This window comes from Dermacentor variabilis, chromosome 2, assembly GCF_050947875.1.
Source record: "Dermacentor variabilis isolate Ectoservices chromosome 2, ASM5094787v1, whole genome shotgun sequence".
NCBI lineage: Eukaryota > Metazoa > Arthropoda > Arachnida > Ixodida > Ixodidae > Dermacentor > Dermacentor variabilis.
In genome coordinates this window covers 145,878,763-145,895,629 of record NC_134569.1, presented here as the reverse complement: position 1 = coordinate 145,895,629, position 16,867 = coordinate 145,878,763, and the positions used below count along the sequence as shown (strand labels likewise).

At 45.5% G+C, this 16,867-nt stretch overlaps 1 protein-coding gene across 1 annotated transcript in view; it reads left to right on the top strand.

Annotated features, from left to right (window-relative positions):
- The window catches only part of LOC142570481 (phospholipid-transporting ATPase ABCA3-like), a 58,219-nt gene that overhangs the window by 28,499 nt on the left and 12,853 nt on the right, over nucleotides 1-16,867 (top strand). The window contains exons 11-14 of the mRNA XM_075678864.1: nucleotides 1,185-1,338; nucleotides 4,308-4,433; nucleotides 6,037-6,294; nucleotides 9,270-9,517. Coding sequence (XP_075534979.1) covers nucleotides 1,185-1,338; nucleotides 4,308-4,433; nucleotides 6,037-6,294; nucleotides 9,270-9,517 — 786 coding nt within the window. The remainder of the gene's footprint in view (nucleotides 1-1,184; nucleotides 1,339-4,307; nucleotides 4,434-6,036; nucleotides 6,295-9,269; nucleotides 9,518-16,867) is intronic.

The window sequence follows — 16,867 nt, the reverse complement described above, 5'->3', positions numbered from 1 at the left end:
ACACTTGCGCCAGAGAACCATGCTTGACAGATTGTATACCCTTGGAAAAAAATTTAAATAATGGGGTTTTACGTGCCAAAACCACTTTCTGATCATGAGGCCCGCCGTAGTGGAGGACTCCGGAAATTTCGACCATCTGGGGTTCTTTAACGTGCACCTAAATCTAAGTACACGGGTGTTTTCGCCCCCATTGATATGTCGCCGCCGTGGCCGGGACTCGATCCCGCGACCTCGTGCTCAGTAGCCCAACACCATAGCCACTGAGGAACCGTGGCGGGTCATATACCCTAGGATGTTTGGGACTGCTTGTTTAGTCAGCGATAGCAAAATAATAACTGTGCCTTTGTTGCTATGCGTGCACGCGATTAGGTTGTACATATGTTTTAGCCGCAGATTCAGTTCATTTAATGGGGAAAGAGGTTATATGTATCACTGTAGGATAGATCTACGTTGCATTACTGCGCCATCGTCAAGACCCGCTGGAGTGCGTACGAAGCACCATCCCACCACTTTGACTTTATCTGAAACGAAGCACTCATTAGACTAAAGCTATGAGAGTTCGATACAAAGGCGGTACGTACCCGTCCCCGCTCGTCTGTTTAACACCCTAACATTAATTCAGATGCTGTCCATACAACCATACGAAGATGCAGCAGTCACTTTCCCAAACACTGTATAGTCCTGCGGGTCTCAGGCGCATGTATTTTTCGTACCTGCGTAAATATACACTTTCTTGGCAAGCCTTCGCGCGATGAATATTACAAAAATGTGGCACCAGTGTGTGCGTCCGTCCCAAGGTGCTGGTCATGAAAAAAGTACTATCACACTAATAAAACCCTCCAATGCAAGCATGTTGTGCCAGAAAAAGAAATATGTGGATCGCACGCACTATGGGAATCGATGTAAGCGAACCTTTCTGTGTTGTTCGCCTTGATTGACGATAATTAGCGGTGATGTTGACGGCGAATGTTTAATTAACCCTCCAATGCAAGCATGTTATGCCAGAAAAAGAAATATGTGGATCGCAAGCACTATGGGAATCGATGTAAGCGAACCTTTCTGTCTTGTTCGCCTTAATTGACGATAATTAGCGGTGATGTTGACGGCGAATGTTTAATTTTTTCAACGTTCAGTCCGATATGAGAGTGGCGAGTTAATGCGAGTGCTTCTTTCTTTCTCTGCAGGTGAAGCACCTGCACATCATCGCAGGAATCGGCCCGTTTCTCTACTGGATCACCAATTTTCTCTGGGATTTTATGTTTTACATGGGCACCGCCATCTTTATCTTGCCGCCCATAGCTTACTTCCACGCGGAATCGCTGAATTTCAACTACATTCGTAAGTCCGTCAAGGTTTCTATACTGGGGCCCTATAACGTAAAGCTATTCCAATCTCCTGACGTCAAGTTTCCGTAACCACCGACGCAAGCTTCGGGCGGTAACCCGCAGCGTTTGAAAAGCCCAATCAAACGTGGTCCTCGTTTATAGGAGATACTTATTTTACTTTGAAAGTGAATAGCATTGTCCACATTGAGCAGTTTTTTGTTATCTAATTGGCTGACACGAGGCGAGGGGCACGCACAAGTGGAGAGGGTTTCGATGGGTCCGAGCCCCCAAAATCAAAGCAGATACCCGGATGAGAAACTCATCTGCGATTGGTCCTTTCTCCCTTGTTAAGCTTGCGGTAGCTGGTCGAAAATTGCGGCGGCGTGCCACGGAAGGATAAAAATGCCACTAAGACGGATCCTCAGCAAGGAAGAGTCGTCAGAGTAATGCCGATAACGTTAAACTGCAACACAAAAAAAAATGTTTTTACAGCGAACGCTGTATATGGCTAACCTTCCGTAGTATTTTTTTTTTTTTTGCGTCCGACAACAGAAACGGACTTAGCGTCTTCTAAGAAACCCATGCGGGTGCAGTGCGGCTGCTCAGATGTCGAAATGCGGAACAGGTTAGAACGCTCACCGTGAACAATAGCGTTACGTCAAGGTTGTCGCACTGTATTAGCAGGAGATGCATCGGCGCTAAAAACAGCTGCGTTATCGATAGGGCGGACACGTAAATTTCGTACAATCGAAGAACAACATGCGTACGAGGAGCGCCGGAGGCAACCGCAACGAGAATGTGCACGGCGGCGGCTCGAAACGACCACTGACGAGGAACGTTCCCGCGATGCCGAACGAAAACGACAATCGCGAGCCCGGCCTTCTCCGAACAAGCAACGACGCCAGACTTGCAACGCAAAAAATGACAACCATTCCACTCTGTAAAGATGGAATGGCAGCGAAGGCACTTTGCTTTTCATTTGAAAGTTTCGACTGTCATCATGTTTTGCTGCCATTCCATCTTCACAAAGTGGAATGGTTTTCCCTTTTATACGCAAATAAATCCATGCTACCTGGCAGCTCCGACTTGCCGGTGCCAGTGCGATCGGCGGGCAACCATCTTCTATTCCGTTTAAAATGGAGCACTGCCTGGCTATTCAGAAAAAAAATTCAATTTGATTCGGCATAATAATGCGCCTCTAACGCCTAGACGTCATATAGACGCGGTGAGTTTTTGTGGTTTTATGACGTCGCTTGACATACAGGCGAAGTGTGCACAGCCCGAAAACGCTTGACCAATGGCAGAGGGCTAATGGCGAAAAAGGCATCGAATCATAAATAATTACGGTTCTTTCGTTTGTTATAATCACGCATAACCAGTGTGCACAAATGATATGAAAACGGGCGTCTTCGCCGTTTTCGTGACGCGGCGTTACAGCCAGACAGACGAATTGGGGGTAGTCCGAAATTTTTTTTAGCATTCGTGTAGGGTTGATTGCAGAATTGGAATAGAATACTTTGGAATAGCTTTACGTTATAGCGCCCCTGCGCTACAATACTATAGACTACACTGACATATGCCTGTAGCTCTTACATTGGAGTAAAGGTTGCTTCTCAGAGACACTGGCTTATGGCCTTTCGTGCAAACGTGCGTTGGCAACAACAATTATATAACCTTGTACGTAAACAAAGCTGTCCTGTGGCCTTGCGATTGAGTTTTCGTCAGAAATGGCGAGAAGACATTTCCTTAGTCATGGTAATACTACGTGTGTGACTACATTCTCATATCACCGGACGAATACAATGGGCTGTTGCGTATGTTCGAGGTCGGACATTATTGAAAATTGCCGATACCTCAAGGCACAGCATACTAAGCATTTTTGATTAGGATAGCAATTAAATGGACACTCTGAACGCATTTCTGCCGTCGGCGTCGCCACCGCCACGATGTTCCGTATAAACTACAAGAGACACTGTCATCGCGCGCCGTATGCTGTGTGTGCCATTTAAAGCGTGCGAGGGTAAGCCGACGATAGCGGCTCATTCTCGTGCGCGCGAGGGATGAAAGCGGGAAGGAAGCGCGCCGTCTTCCGTCGTGCGCTAGGGACCGGTCGTTCTAGTGCGGCGGCTGCTGGGCATGGCACTACCACCTGTGCCTTATTTTGAACGTGATGTGTGCTGAGTTCATAGTCTAGGTGTGCCGGGGGCTCGTAGCGTTGTGTGCGCTGTGTACTCGTCGCTTATTTCGCGTTGAAGCGAGAGGCAGCACGAAGGTCAATTCGCTCGTTGCTGCTTCCGTTCTCCCTCACGCCAGCGTTCTGACAGCGAGTGTCCGCGCTCATCGAGTGATGTGTTTATATTTGCCTGTGCGCGCGTGACCCCATGCTTGTTAAGTTAGTAAGCGAATGTTTACGAGCTTATACGGCCGGTAAAGCTATTATCCTTACTTCTTACAGCTGTCTGTTAATTTGCTATCGCAATCAATGCTTCGCCTTACGTTCGAGACTGTGACATTTCTTTTTTCATTTGACTGCAAAACGGGGCCACAGAAATAAATATTGACTAGCATGACGATTTCTCTCCAGCCATGCTGGCTATATATTCTCAGTCCACTGGAAGCAACGCGAAAATTTCGGTGTATCATCCGATGTAGTTTGAATTAAAACTTACTTTTATTCTACGGGTCATGTCCTATTCGCGTGCACCTGTATTGCCTCGGACGGAGACCACGAAGTCTTTTTGCGTATATTAAGTCGGTTTGCAATACGTCTTTGAGCGCTTATCAATATTTCTTGTTAGCAAATTATGCAGTTCTCACCTGTTAACCTATGAGCAGGAAGCTGACTGTGAAACAGAAAACTTTGTTACATTCTGTTATTTTTGCAAAGCTTGCTGTTTCATGACATCGTGCTCCAGACCAGTTAGTTGCCGACCGACATTAATAGGTGCTGTCGGCTTGTTTTTTGCTCTTCATATCCCACAGAACTCATCTTTATATTGAATATCCTGCACGGTTACGCCGCGCTACCATTCATCTACATATGTTCCTTCTTTTTTGACAACCCTGGCTACGGATTCTCTACGCTTGCTATCTCCACGTTTATAATATGTAAGTAGGCGATTTCACTGTGCGCATAGAGCTACGGCCACATATGCTGCAAGCACGCCTGCTTTTCTTTGCTTTCGCGAATAAGCGAGAATGAAGCCACAATAAAGGAACGCGAACTTGTTCCGCTTTTGTATGCAGCGTGTGTCTACGAGATATTTGATTACCCTTTCGCGAAGACAAAGCATTCACACTTGAGCTAATGAACTGCACTGCACCTTTCGCATACATATGTTGACCGCCGTATGTTAAAACATCCCTCCGCTCAAAACTCCACGTCTGCTCAAGAGAGTGGGTGGCCGCGGTGCCTTTTGAGAGAAGTGGTCACTGCGCTTCCTTGGCGCACCATAGAGATTCTTGACAATCAAAGCGTCTTCTTCAGTCAAAGCGTGGCGCTATGCTCAACACGAATTTAAAGCGGACGTAAGCATCAACCGGTCATCAGTCGAGATAAGCGGGAGACGTTTAGAGTATAGGTGGAAGAAAAATTGGAGAAGAGATTGCTACGAATGGATCTGTTACGGTCATAGAGAGCGGTACAATGCAGAGAGAACTTTTGAGGAAGAAAAAAAAGAAATGGAGATCTATACAAAAATTGCTAGAACGAAAAACTTATATACAGCTTAACTGACTAAATCAAGCAGGCTAGGTGACTATTTGTCACCGCCCCATATTAAAAGCTATGCCAATAAATCACCCTGATCATGGCGTGAAGGAAGAACTTGAACTCGAGGATGTTTGAGCATTCGGGGGTTAGTCATACGATGACGGGTGCCTTTGCAACCTCGACTTGACTTATTCGTTTTACATTCTTCTGACGGACGAGAATCTTTACTATAGCACACCCTTCTGCAGTAAGCGCACTTAATCCAGTCTCCAGTCGCCAGCTCTAGGTGCAGTGCCGGCGCTGAGCTGAGGGTTTGGTGACTGGACAACCCACGACAAAGCCATGGCAGTCGAACGCTGCCGGCATGCATGCGACAACGAAAAACGTGTGCATTTATCGCAGTTGTTATTCCAAATATTTTCCCGCAATTCCCACCGCCCCCAGCAAAAGATCGCAGCCCCGTTGAAATGCTGCAAATTCCAATCTATGTGGGGAGAGAGCGCTCATTGGAGAATCAAGCTCGCTTATCCCTACTTAAAACGCTCGAGTCCGTGACGTATGCAGACGCTACCGATGTGAGCCCGCAAGGTGTAATTTATGTCTGTTCCGGGGATGCTGTTGAGGCCCGCCCGAATATCTCAAAACAATACTTAAATGGTGTGAAGTTAACTGCTGCTTGTAATGCGTATTTGTTCTGTGTCGTGTGCGCTGTAGCTATGCATAACTCACTGCCAATACTCGTTCATGTCTAGCAATCGGATAACTGAAGCGTAACTGACTGGGACTATCTTCACGACACTAAAACGACCGATATACAAACCACAAAACTTCGTTTTACCTAATGCCAATCCCCCGAGTTTAACTTTTAGACCAGGATGATCATGGACTACCCCTAACGGCGCTCCTCTAAATCGTATTGCGGTTCTGGCGCGTAATCACCCAGAATCTGGTCAAACCTTGCGCTTACATCTCTCCACACTTTCTGCTTACCATGCGCAGCGTCAATGTGCTGCGCGGGCTCTGTGTTCATGGAACACTACGCGGAAACACTGAGCAGCGCCCCCCTCACGGTGTTCATCACGACGGTGCTGCAGTTCGCGCGGCTGCTGCCGTCCTATTCGTACTCGCGTGGCATGACGAAGGTGCTGCAGTTGGCCTCTGAGAACGCCCTCTGCCGACGGGGTGGACAGGTCCTCGACTCTGCCTGCCAAGAGAAGTCCGTCGCTTTCAAGATGTCACTGCAACAGTGCTGCACGCGTGAGGAAGCTCTATTTACTCATTGCCATATAGTTTGCCATATGCGTGTTACGCGCAATCGACTTGCTGGCGCGTACGTTCGAAGTCGCAGAGATATCTACCACGTGTTTCCGCATCGTGAAAAGTTTGCCGTTAAAAAGAAGAATCTAAGAAAATTTGACAGTTTCAGTGACGTTACATTTCTGTTTGTCACTTTTTCGGTAGTATCAAATATTCTGCCCGTTTTCTGCGTTGTTTAGGGAAAAGCTTTGGCACGTACGTCACTTAACTATGGGGGTGAGTTTCGCTGCCCTCCTGATTGCAGCACTATTTAGAGGGCACGAAAGTGTCAAACGCTGGCATGTAGGTGGTGCATATCAAACATGTATGGATAATTCGCTACATAGAACATATGAGAACACCTAGCACTACTGAACGCATCCAGGAATCAAATTTACCTGCACACTGAGCGGCATGACTGGTTCATTGTGCAGTTTTTCTTCAAGAATTGAGGCTGTATTTTTTGTGCACAAGAACGCCGACTGCTTACACTTGCCTTACCGTTACGTGAGCGGCAATGCTGCACAAAAATGTTGATTCAGAAGTCAGAAGAAACGGACCAAACTAGTTTCGACCTGAACAATTCATAACACCTAGCCAATAGGAACTAAGTTTGTTAAAATAAATACCCGTCTTTCAGCGTAAGCAATAAAAGAAAGATCATTTTGATTAAAAAGGAATCTCCTTGGTATTTCAGAAAATTTTCTGCGTCAAGTACAAAATGTTGAGCGTTCTCATTTTTTTTTTACACAGTGACGTTATAGAGTTGACATCACACATCAAGTATGAAGTCGTCAAACAGTTATAAGATATCTTAATTTGAGGTTAAAGTCAATTTCTGAGTATTAAATCTGCCAATATCGACATTCTCATGACGTTATCTTACAAAATAGACGTTGAAGAAATAAAAATAGTTATTTTGCTGTCGTTGCACTCGCGTGTGTAAGCCGCAGCGATTACATGAATATTGCGAGCTTAGGGAACGGTCTCTTTGTTCCCAATAGGCGAAAATATCGGTTCCAATACGCAACGTGTCCAATGCACAGCTGAAATAGCAAATGACCAAGCTGAGCGAAGGAAGCGAGCACCAGGGATGGCTACCTCATTTGCACTCGATCACAGTTTCACAGACATCCTGCGTCACAAAATTTTTTGCAAAGGAATTGACAGATATGATCCCTGGGCTTGGTCACACAACAAGCAGGCGCGTAACACTGCCAACGACGCAACGTTGGCACCAGCGGATGTCTCAAGTGTTTTCGAAACTGGTCGTCAAAAGCTCATTTTTCTAGTATTTGGCCTACAACGATGCCGATGCATCTGACGACTGAAAGCATTTGCGATGTGGTGGTTCGTCATGCCGAAGACACCATTCAGTGCATTTCGTTCAACCATCGCCTGCAAGATTGACCACTGGGCTAAATCTCCTGCTGCTTACTTTCACTCTAATTAGTACTTTAGTGCCCGTTATTGGTTAATTTATCGTAGCAAGCTGTCGAATCTATATGCATTTGCACATGCATACGGTAAATATTATCTCACGTATACCTGTCATATCAGTGCCCTGTCGAAAAATATACACATAACCCTCACCAAAATATGAGCATATCAGCTACTCATGCAAAATCTCGTGTTATACTCGTGTGATATGTGGTACGTTCCGCATGATTTACAAAAAAATGTTCTGAACTTGAGCTTATTTGTACACCTTCATGGCGACAAAATAAAAAAAAGCGATAAACATGACACGAGAGGAGACCTAGTCCTGTCCTCTCTTTCTTGTCCCGTTTCTTTCCCACGGCTTTTTTCCACCATGAAGGTTTATGCTATACGAAAACACTCGGGATCCCCATATGTGCATATAGTGGTCATATGGGGTACAGGGGATATTCGAAGAGGTATGGTAGCGTTTCTGCCTATGCGCACATTACAGCTGCGTACATCGACTCTTCGTCGGCAAACAAAGCAATTCCAATAATGTCAACGACGTTAGAGTTGGCTTTTGGCCTTCTAAATCTTGACTTTTTACTCTGGGTTTCAAACGAATAACCATTGGTGACTTCACGAAGTGACCAAAATAACAGCACCACTTTAATGCAGGCATCTTGGTCGGCGCGTTCCTGATGAAAAATGCACTCTGCTAACAACTATACTTAAATAAAATTTTATGATTTAGCCACTTATTATAGTGATCATGAGACATGTGTTTAGGGCAAGTAGTATGCCAACTGAGACAGCCCGCGGCACTTAGAAATCTTGGCAGCAACGCATTCCTGAGCCGCCATATCAATCGTCGCCAGCACAAGTGAACAGCAACTGGGAAGACATAATGATTGTCAAAACATGTTTTGGCGCCTCCGAGTGGACCTTTGTATGCATGGTGCTACTATGCAGCTTTGCCTGCAGAGTAGCGGCATTAAATCTTACCGAGTGCCCTGTGGTAACGGTCACGTGTTGGGCCGACTCGTTAGGTTTCAATCGTATTGCGCGATGATCCATCCTAGGTCTTCTACTTCTTCCGTGCTGAGTATGTGTCCATTGTTGGCCAGTCCTCCAGAGTGGATACGTCCCACTGTTGCAAAAGGGGGTATAGAATGCTTCAATGTATTAATATTCAATGTATTTATGTATTCAATGCTTCATTGGCTTCATTTTTGGCAAAAATTTCCGCCATTTTGGCATAACTGGCACATCGTGCATAAAAGCAAACATTACATGATATTGCACTTCGCATAGGAGGAAAATAAACAAAATTGTGTGCATTGCGTTTAATCCTACCAGCATTTCATTAACCGATTCTCTGAAGCTCTGCTTCGCATACATTCCAACATGTCCTTTAAATCTGCATGCTATTTTTTAAAGCACTGCTCCTTTCAGAAGCCGGTCTCGGGGCAAACGCGGCGTCTGTTACGACTTCTTGTTTGTTATCGGTACAGACATCGCTGACCCTGACCGTATGCTCTACGTGATCGGGCCTTTGGACATGCACGGGTACTCTGCATTCTACGAGGTAATCACTCTGTTGCTGGAAGGTCCGCTGCTTTTCGGCCTACTGCTATATGCTGACTACCACTGGCTGCGACGACTCGACCGATTTATGAGCTTGCCCGAACCCGACATTGAACCACGCCTCCGAGTCTCGCCTTGGGCGCAAGTCCTGAACGCAGGACTGTTACCCACCAAGGTACGTTTATGCTTCCAACGTGCACACTGAATCGAGCAATGTTAAAACTAAAGTAATTCATTCATTCATTCATTCATTCATTCATTCATTCATTCATTCATTCATTCATTCATTGGGTGTCCCGAAGCAACAAAGAACATATTGCATATACCGTCGGGGCGTATCTGTGGATTAATTTTGATAACGTCTGATTACGTGCATGGAGAGAAGTGCTTTTTAAAGGTGGTCAAGTTCATTGTATATGGTAGAATTAGTTTGTTCAAACGCGGTTTATAGGCATGTGTGTGCTTGCATTTTTGAGGAACTCGAACTGGTAAACCGACGGGCCAATAGTTGTGCCGTGTTCGAAATAGTGACCACCTGGTACTATTCCGAAAGAACAACGTGACCAGGGGAGTTAGTTGGTGCATATTTTAGGAGCAACCATCACCGAATACAGAACAGTGAACAACGCTGTGCTTGGTTATGTATCCTCTCGTTCTTCGCCGTATGTTTACCGCCGTTCGCTTTCAAAAACTGTCTGCCAGTAATGATATTCCAATACACATATATATATATATATATATATATATATATATATATATATATATATATATATATATATATATATATATATATATATATATTATGTACAATATATAATGACACCAGGATTGTAAAAAAAGTTGTGCTCTAATTTTACTCCAACTGGAGCTTATCTTGTCCAACTGCAATCTGTTTGAGTGCATCTCATTTTCCTCACTCTCTGCGCACACTACATTCTTATCTGGAACACTTTGTCACATTGACACGCACTTGTAGTTTGTTCCCCGAAAGTACCCTGAACGCAGCGTTTAGGAAAGGAAACGCACGCAAGGTGACGGTTACTGCTTACGGAGTATATAATGTCCAACTTACGCAAAACTTTTATGGAGCGCAAACATAGCAAGGACAGACTGTTTCTTCGAAAGAAGAAAGCCCCCTACGGAAAAAGAAGTTTTATTGAGGTTCCAATTGTCGCAGTTAGCGCTGTGTAAAGCACTCCCGCAAGAGTTGCTTGCAACGTCCAACGAGGTTTGTGGAATGAGCACGTGATCTTATTTATGACACTATATTTGTCTTACGGGCAGGTACGCCGGCTAAAGCTGGATTCACACGATGAGGCGGATTGTCGATTCAGACCGCACGCGTCCGTGATGTTGCTGAGCCTAAATGAGTCGCTCCACTAACAGCTCGTCGGCGGCGTTTTTTGTGTACGGCGCGATTCGGCGTCACTGAGATACATCATGCCGACCATCTGGCTGAATCGGCAATCTGTGCCATCATGTGAATCCCGTCAAGGCAGGCAAGTTCCTGGACATGTGCGTGAGCATCACCAAGGCTCGTGCTCACTGCAACCACTAAAAGAGCAGATCAACTTCACCAGGTAGAACGCAACGCTCCTAGTGAAGCGGCATGCGTATTAGTCAATGTTTGAAAAAAAATCACGAAAATATATTCTTAAAGCATAGTTGTAGAGAACGCATGACCTAGATACTGGCCGTTTGTGTGCTTGATTCTTTGTCACAGAGGTGTAGAGCGATAGAAACATATAATGCCACTCGTTAATCTCTTCGCGATTATACAACAATGTCCTCCATAACTGTGCAATCTGGCGGATTAGCGATATCCAAGATTTGCGACTTCTGTAGCGTTGGACAACGTAGGCTTTATTTACTGAGGCAATGACTTGCATTGAATCTTTCCTGTTCTTTTTTTTTTTCAATCGAAGCATTATTTGGCTGCCTCCCGATACACTGGGTGTCCACTTCTGGTTTCTCGGCAAGGTTACCGTCTTCGTACCATCATCATCACCGTCGCCGTCACGTGGTCATCGCGAAACCATTGTCGCCACAGTCGTCCTCGTGACATCGTAGTCGTTGTCGTTATGCTGTTGTCGCCAAGTCACCGTCGACGTGTATACGTATTGTCGTCATCACCACTCACTCGCTGCCGTCACACACATGCAATCACTCCTTAACACGGACACGCAGTGCCATCTATCAACACTTTGCGCAACCACAAACGAGGTCAGATAGCCAGCTACCCCGCAAAGTGCTTCAAATAACATTGATTTCCGCATTGCGTAGCATTTACTTTCTTATTTTTATTCTGGCTAAAATTGATCCTTCCACTACATCATCCCTTATCTTTCGTGGATGGCTTTGCTAAGGCCAAAAAAAAAATTATTTTAATTTTGTGGAATTTGATTGCCCTTCTAGACGGCTCTCGTCCGAATAATACTGTTTGCATTCTAAGCTTGTGGGCGAAGTACGATTTCATACTTAATGACTCGCATTTAGTCTCCGCTGCGTAGTGGACTCTTCACCGCGTGCTATACTGGCGGTGGGATGCACGAAAGTGCAAGCACTGCCAAAGACCGTCATTATAGACGCGCTCTTTACACCACCGAAAATTCTTACAAATCGTGTCTAGGTGCGGCGTAGTTAAGGGAGCGCGTATCAGTCATGTTCGTCAACGATATGGTTTTCTGTTACATCTTGGCACAGCTCACCTTTATTTTATGAAGGCTGTGGCTAAAGGTACGTCCGCCGTACTCCTTCAACTTATTTAGAGCGCAGCTCCTGGGCGCCCATTTTTACATTGATCGTCGTCGTCCCTCGGCGTAATCGAGCGAACGAGCACAGCGAATGATGAAAGAGCGGACGCGGAGCGCAGCGGGGAATGAAAGGCGGTAACGGCGAAGAGAGCGCGAGCAAGAAAGCTGAGGGTGCAGTGGAAGCATGCGAAGGAAATCGGAGTATGATGGTAAGAAAAAAGGGTGATGAGAAAAGCGGAGTTCCGCTCGAGGCGCGCTCAACGGCGGCGACCAGGCATGCGGCGAGCGCGTCCACCGATACCATAATACGTAAAGAAAGCGCTGGCATGAGCTGTATACCCATTTCGCATGCGCTGCTTTGCCTGTGCCGTCGGCGCTAGAGAATACGCTCCGCGCGAGCCACGTGGTCCTGTGTTGAGGCTTTCTTTCTAGCGATGAGCGACGCAAATGGTGGAAACGCATCGTGTGCCGCTGCTGCTAAACGAGCTGCCCGAGCAGAGACTCAGCGCCGCCGCCAAGAGGACCCTGTGGTTCAGAATAGAATTCTTTTGCCACAATACATCGCGAATTCAAAACATCTAAACAGCTGAGCTCAAAATTCGTATTAGGGAGTGTCATAATCATCGGCGAATTATTTTACAGATACGTAGAGCGGATCCGCAACTTTTCTTATGGAACTACGTCCGACGTTTGTTTTCTGCATATTTCCCGTTGAGATAACGTTGGGGAGAAAAAACGCGGAACCGCGAAATACACGCTTCGATCGGGTGAATGTGTGTTGCAGCAGAGCGCGCGTAAGTCAGCACAGCTGGCGCGTATCAGTGCTGCAACAAGCACGGCATCTTTTTTCCAGAGCGTTGGTGCGCGCATTCAAAGAAAGAAAAACGCATTCCATTCGCTCACTCTCCATGCAATACTACAATAACGTGTACTTCTTGCAACTTGGTTAATGTTGCAATCACGTTCCGCTACCGATACGCTTGAGTGGTTGGTGGATATGCGTTCGTGTTGCAGCTGTTGCTCGAATATTTCGCAATTACCGACATGCGCAATCTTTGCAAGTTGGAACTGCGGTGCACAACTGAATATAACTGTTCACTAAATTGAAGTAACGAAGCCCAACACTTTTGCACTAAGGCCCGAGTGGCTCCGCTGACCGCTTTTCAAGCCACCTTCAATTTTCGTTCTCGAACACGTGCGAGTGACCCTTGTCGTACCGTTTGCCATGTCACTCAGAAGCAGTTGCTACTTGACGCTTCTACAGGATACACTGCTTTCATCGTGCCGCTGTGCTGACCACTGTTGAAAACTTCGAAAACGCTAGTGCGTGTATACGGTGTTGTACCCGAGATGTGTTTCTGCATACCTTTAAAATAATACTTGGACATCTCCGTAAACACTTATAGTTTGATGCCGCTTCCTCTATTCGTAGTAGTGGTAGGCAGGTAGGTAGCGGCAGGTTGGTTCTGCATACACACGAGGGAGAATCTTATCCGGTTGCTCATTTCGTTGGCAATAAGTGGCAGCGTGGTTGAGGGCCTGATCGCTTTTCTAATAAAACATTAGAAATGGCTGTTGGTGTTCAATACGTTATAGTGTAGCCTACGTAAAGTGCGCAGGGATTGACCTTCGGGAAAGCTGAAGTAGAAAATGATACAGAAACCTTTAGAATTGTCTACTAATGCGTAAGCGTTTATTGGCTCGGCTGCTACTCCGCTTTTGCTTACCTGTTAGCCAGCTTATGTATGTTTATCTATCGCTTTTCCGGAGCGAAAGGATGCTTACACGTCAGTAGACAGTTTTCAGAATTCTTGTTACATGTTTATTGCTTATTATGTCCATCCTGCTTAGACCATCAAATAACGTTCAAAGCACGATTCAATTCTACACAACCAAGTGATTACGATCTTCTTTAGTGGCGTTCCGAGCAATGTTTTATTCGCAATCAGAGTTACTTGCATTTCTTTTCTGTGGTGGCTGGGAACCTGTCACTGCTTCGCTTTGAATGTCTGGCTGTTCCTGCGTCGCCGTAGCTGCCCTTGTTTATTTCTATCTTCGTCTTTCTTTCTCTTCTGTGCTAATTTGAGAGTACGGGTCGGTGGACGCGTTGGTGGTGACGTAGCCAGTGTTTTTCTTTCTTCCTTCTTTCTTTTCTAACGCTACCAATCATCTACTATAACGTTTACATTTAACGTTTGCTAACGTGACCAACTGTTTATTTATTTGGCAGATATAAGGCGTCTCGGGACGGCCAGGTATTGCTGGCATACTAGCCAAAGAGCTCTTACGCGTTAAAAAAAGCATGTGACTTATATCTCAACAGCTTGCACTCAGTGGTTTACATATCACGAGTATAGAAATGGTTCGAAATCACCTCCTCTTAGCGTTTCGGTAGAATCTGCTTTGCTGCTTTCGTTGGGTACTCAGCAAAATACTCAGCAGCAAATACTCAGCAAATACCAGCAAAATACATGTTTTTTTCTATTTCTTTTTTTTTTGTGGCATGGTGTAAACGAATTTTGCCGCTTCCATCTGACAAGAGCAAAACCGCTACTGTGTGACAGAGACATCCATCGGACCGTCGGGAAATGCGTTTAAGCAACCTCACTGAAGTTTTTTTTTTTATATTTGCTACATAGCACATGTAAAAACAACAGGTGAATAAACGTACTGAAAGTGCAATGAATGTGCTTTAACGCGTAAACCGATAGTCCAATAGATGTGGCTGTCGAGTGGTAGTGAGGACGAACTGCAGGCTATCATCTTGTCATCGTCAGGTTTAAGTATAGCGAGAACGGTATTAGCGAAGTCAGATAAGCTGCCGCCGAACAAAAATGAAAGATTTGACGGGGTGTCGAATGTTCAGTGCAGTGTGCGCAGCACTCAGGTGCATAAAGCAGAGATGTTACCGCAACGCGAACAATGGGCTCCATGCAGGTAGTTCTCCATTGCTACGTTAACCGCTGACATCGATTCTGAGAGGTTGCTGCCAAGTACATTTTGTTTTTTCGGCGTTTCTTCAGTCAAATTCGTGTGCACTTTACGTACATTCTACTCTAACGTTTTATCGATGACATGTTTAACTCCTGCAACAACCTCTAGATGCTTCTTTTGTAAGAAAAGCGAGTTTCTGGCCCCACTGGCATTCACTGCCATCGAAGTGAGCTCTTGCATATTAACTCTTACTAATGTGTGCAGAAGCTCAACTAGCACGCGTGTGCGTGTGTGACGTAAAGTTCTGTGCGCGTTCCAACCACTGTGAGGGTAGCGTGAAGCCTCACGGGATGCGCATTGCGGAGGAGTTTTCTCCTCGGTGATTCACCGTACCTTTAAGATCTTTAATGAATGTTCGAGCGTACGTCCAACGTATATTTAGACATTCCGTTTACAGAAACTAAATTAAAAAAACGACGTATAAAGAACCAAAATATTCAAGCGCAGAGACAAATCATTCCTTTCCATTTAAGGTTTCAGTTGCACGACCTTGCGCTAATTATCGCAACTATTTTTAATGGGCGCAGTGAGGGGCGTACTTCGGATGGAAATTAGCACGAAAAATGAGGAAAAAAGAAGGGCAAAAGTGCATATCGCTACGTCCTTTTTTGTTCTCGTTCCTTTGTTATTGTCTCGGCCATATGCACGCAACAACTAGCCGAGCAAGACATCTTGCTCGGCGTAATGACCTTGTGGAGTGCGCACAACGCTGACGCAGCAGTCAACGTCAGCAGGTATCTTCCGTCAAATTTATAAACGGAGCTAATGCTCGTAAAAAAAGGACATCGACTTTGCAGTACGCCTATTTTATTTTATTTTTAATCTTTGAACTATTATCTTGGTGGACGCCCATGTACCATTCACATTTTTTAATAAAAAAAAGCTTCAAGCGCAGTGAACGTGACTTTTTGGAAAGGAGCTCCTAGGCGAGCCTGACCTACTTTGCCGCTGATAACTAAACTGTCACAAGTGGTGGCAGTCGCCTAAATGGAAAATCTAGAGGTAGACACATTTTCACCCGCGCCCCCATAATTTTATTATCTAAAGAATTGCGCCTAATACATGATATTCATCACCGAATTCCAAAGCTCACTCGAGGCAATATTTAAACCGAGCGCGTCCCGCTGCTACGGCAGATGGAAACGCCCGTAAAAAAAGCGTGAAGGCGTTTTAATGACGGCATGTCGCGGTGAATTCCGGCACGGCACACAGCCACACATGGTTGCAAGGCAAAGCATGCCGTATCGTTACCTGCCGCGGTAACGATACTACGTCGCGCATTTTGTTACGGGGCGTCTCATTTCGATATGATAGCGGAGCCGCCTTCCTACGCTTGCGGCTCACCCAGTTCCAATATAGCCTGAATTTACCATTGAAATTCGATGAAGAACGTCTCAAATTATGTGAAATCAAATATAAAGACAGCAAGGTTGCATTAAAACGTGACTGATATGAGAGTTGCCATTAACGAACCGCTTCCGAAGCCCCCATAAGGTTAAGGATTTTAACGCGACAGCGTTAAGGAGCTCGTGTCGCAGAAAATCCGGAGTCGGCGGCGTTAGCCGTGAGCGAAAAATCCCGGAAGGCAATTCATAAATAAAAACAACTTGCAAGATGGACTGGGTAGGAATCGAACCAGCGTCTAGTGTGAGACGGAGACGCTACCACTCAGCCATGAGTTCGATGGTTCAAACGGGACAAAAGCGCCTCTAGTTAATGCGGTGTTGCCTTCGAAACGGGCCATAGAAAGTTATACTGCGGTGTATATCAGTAATTAT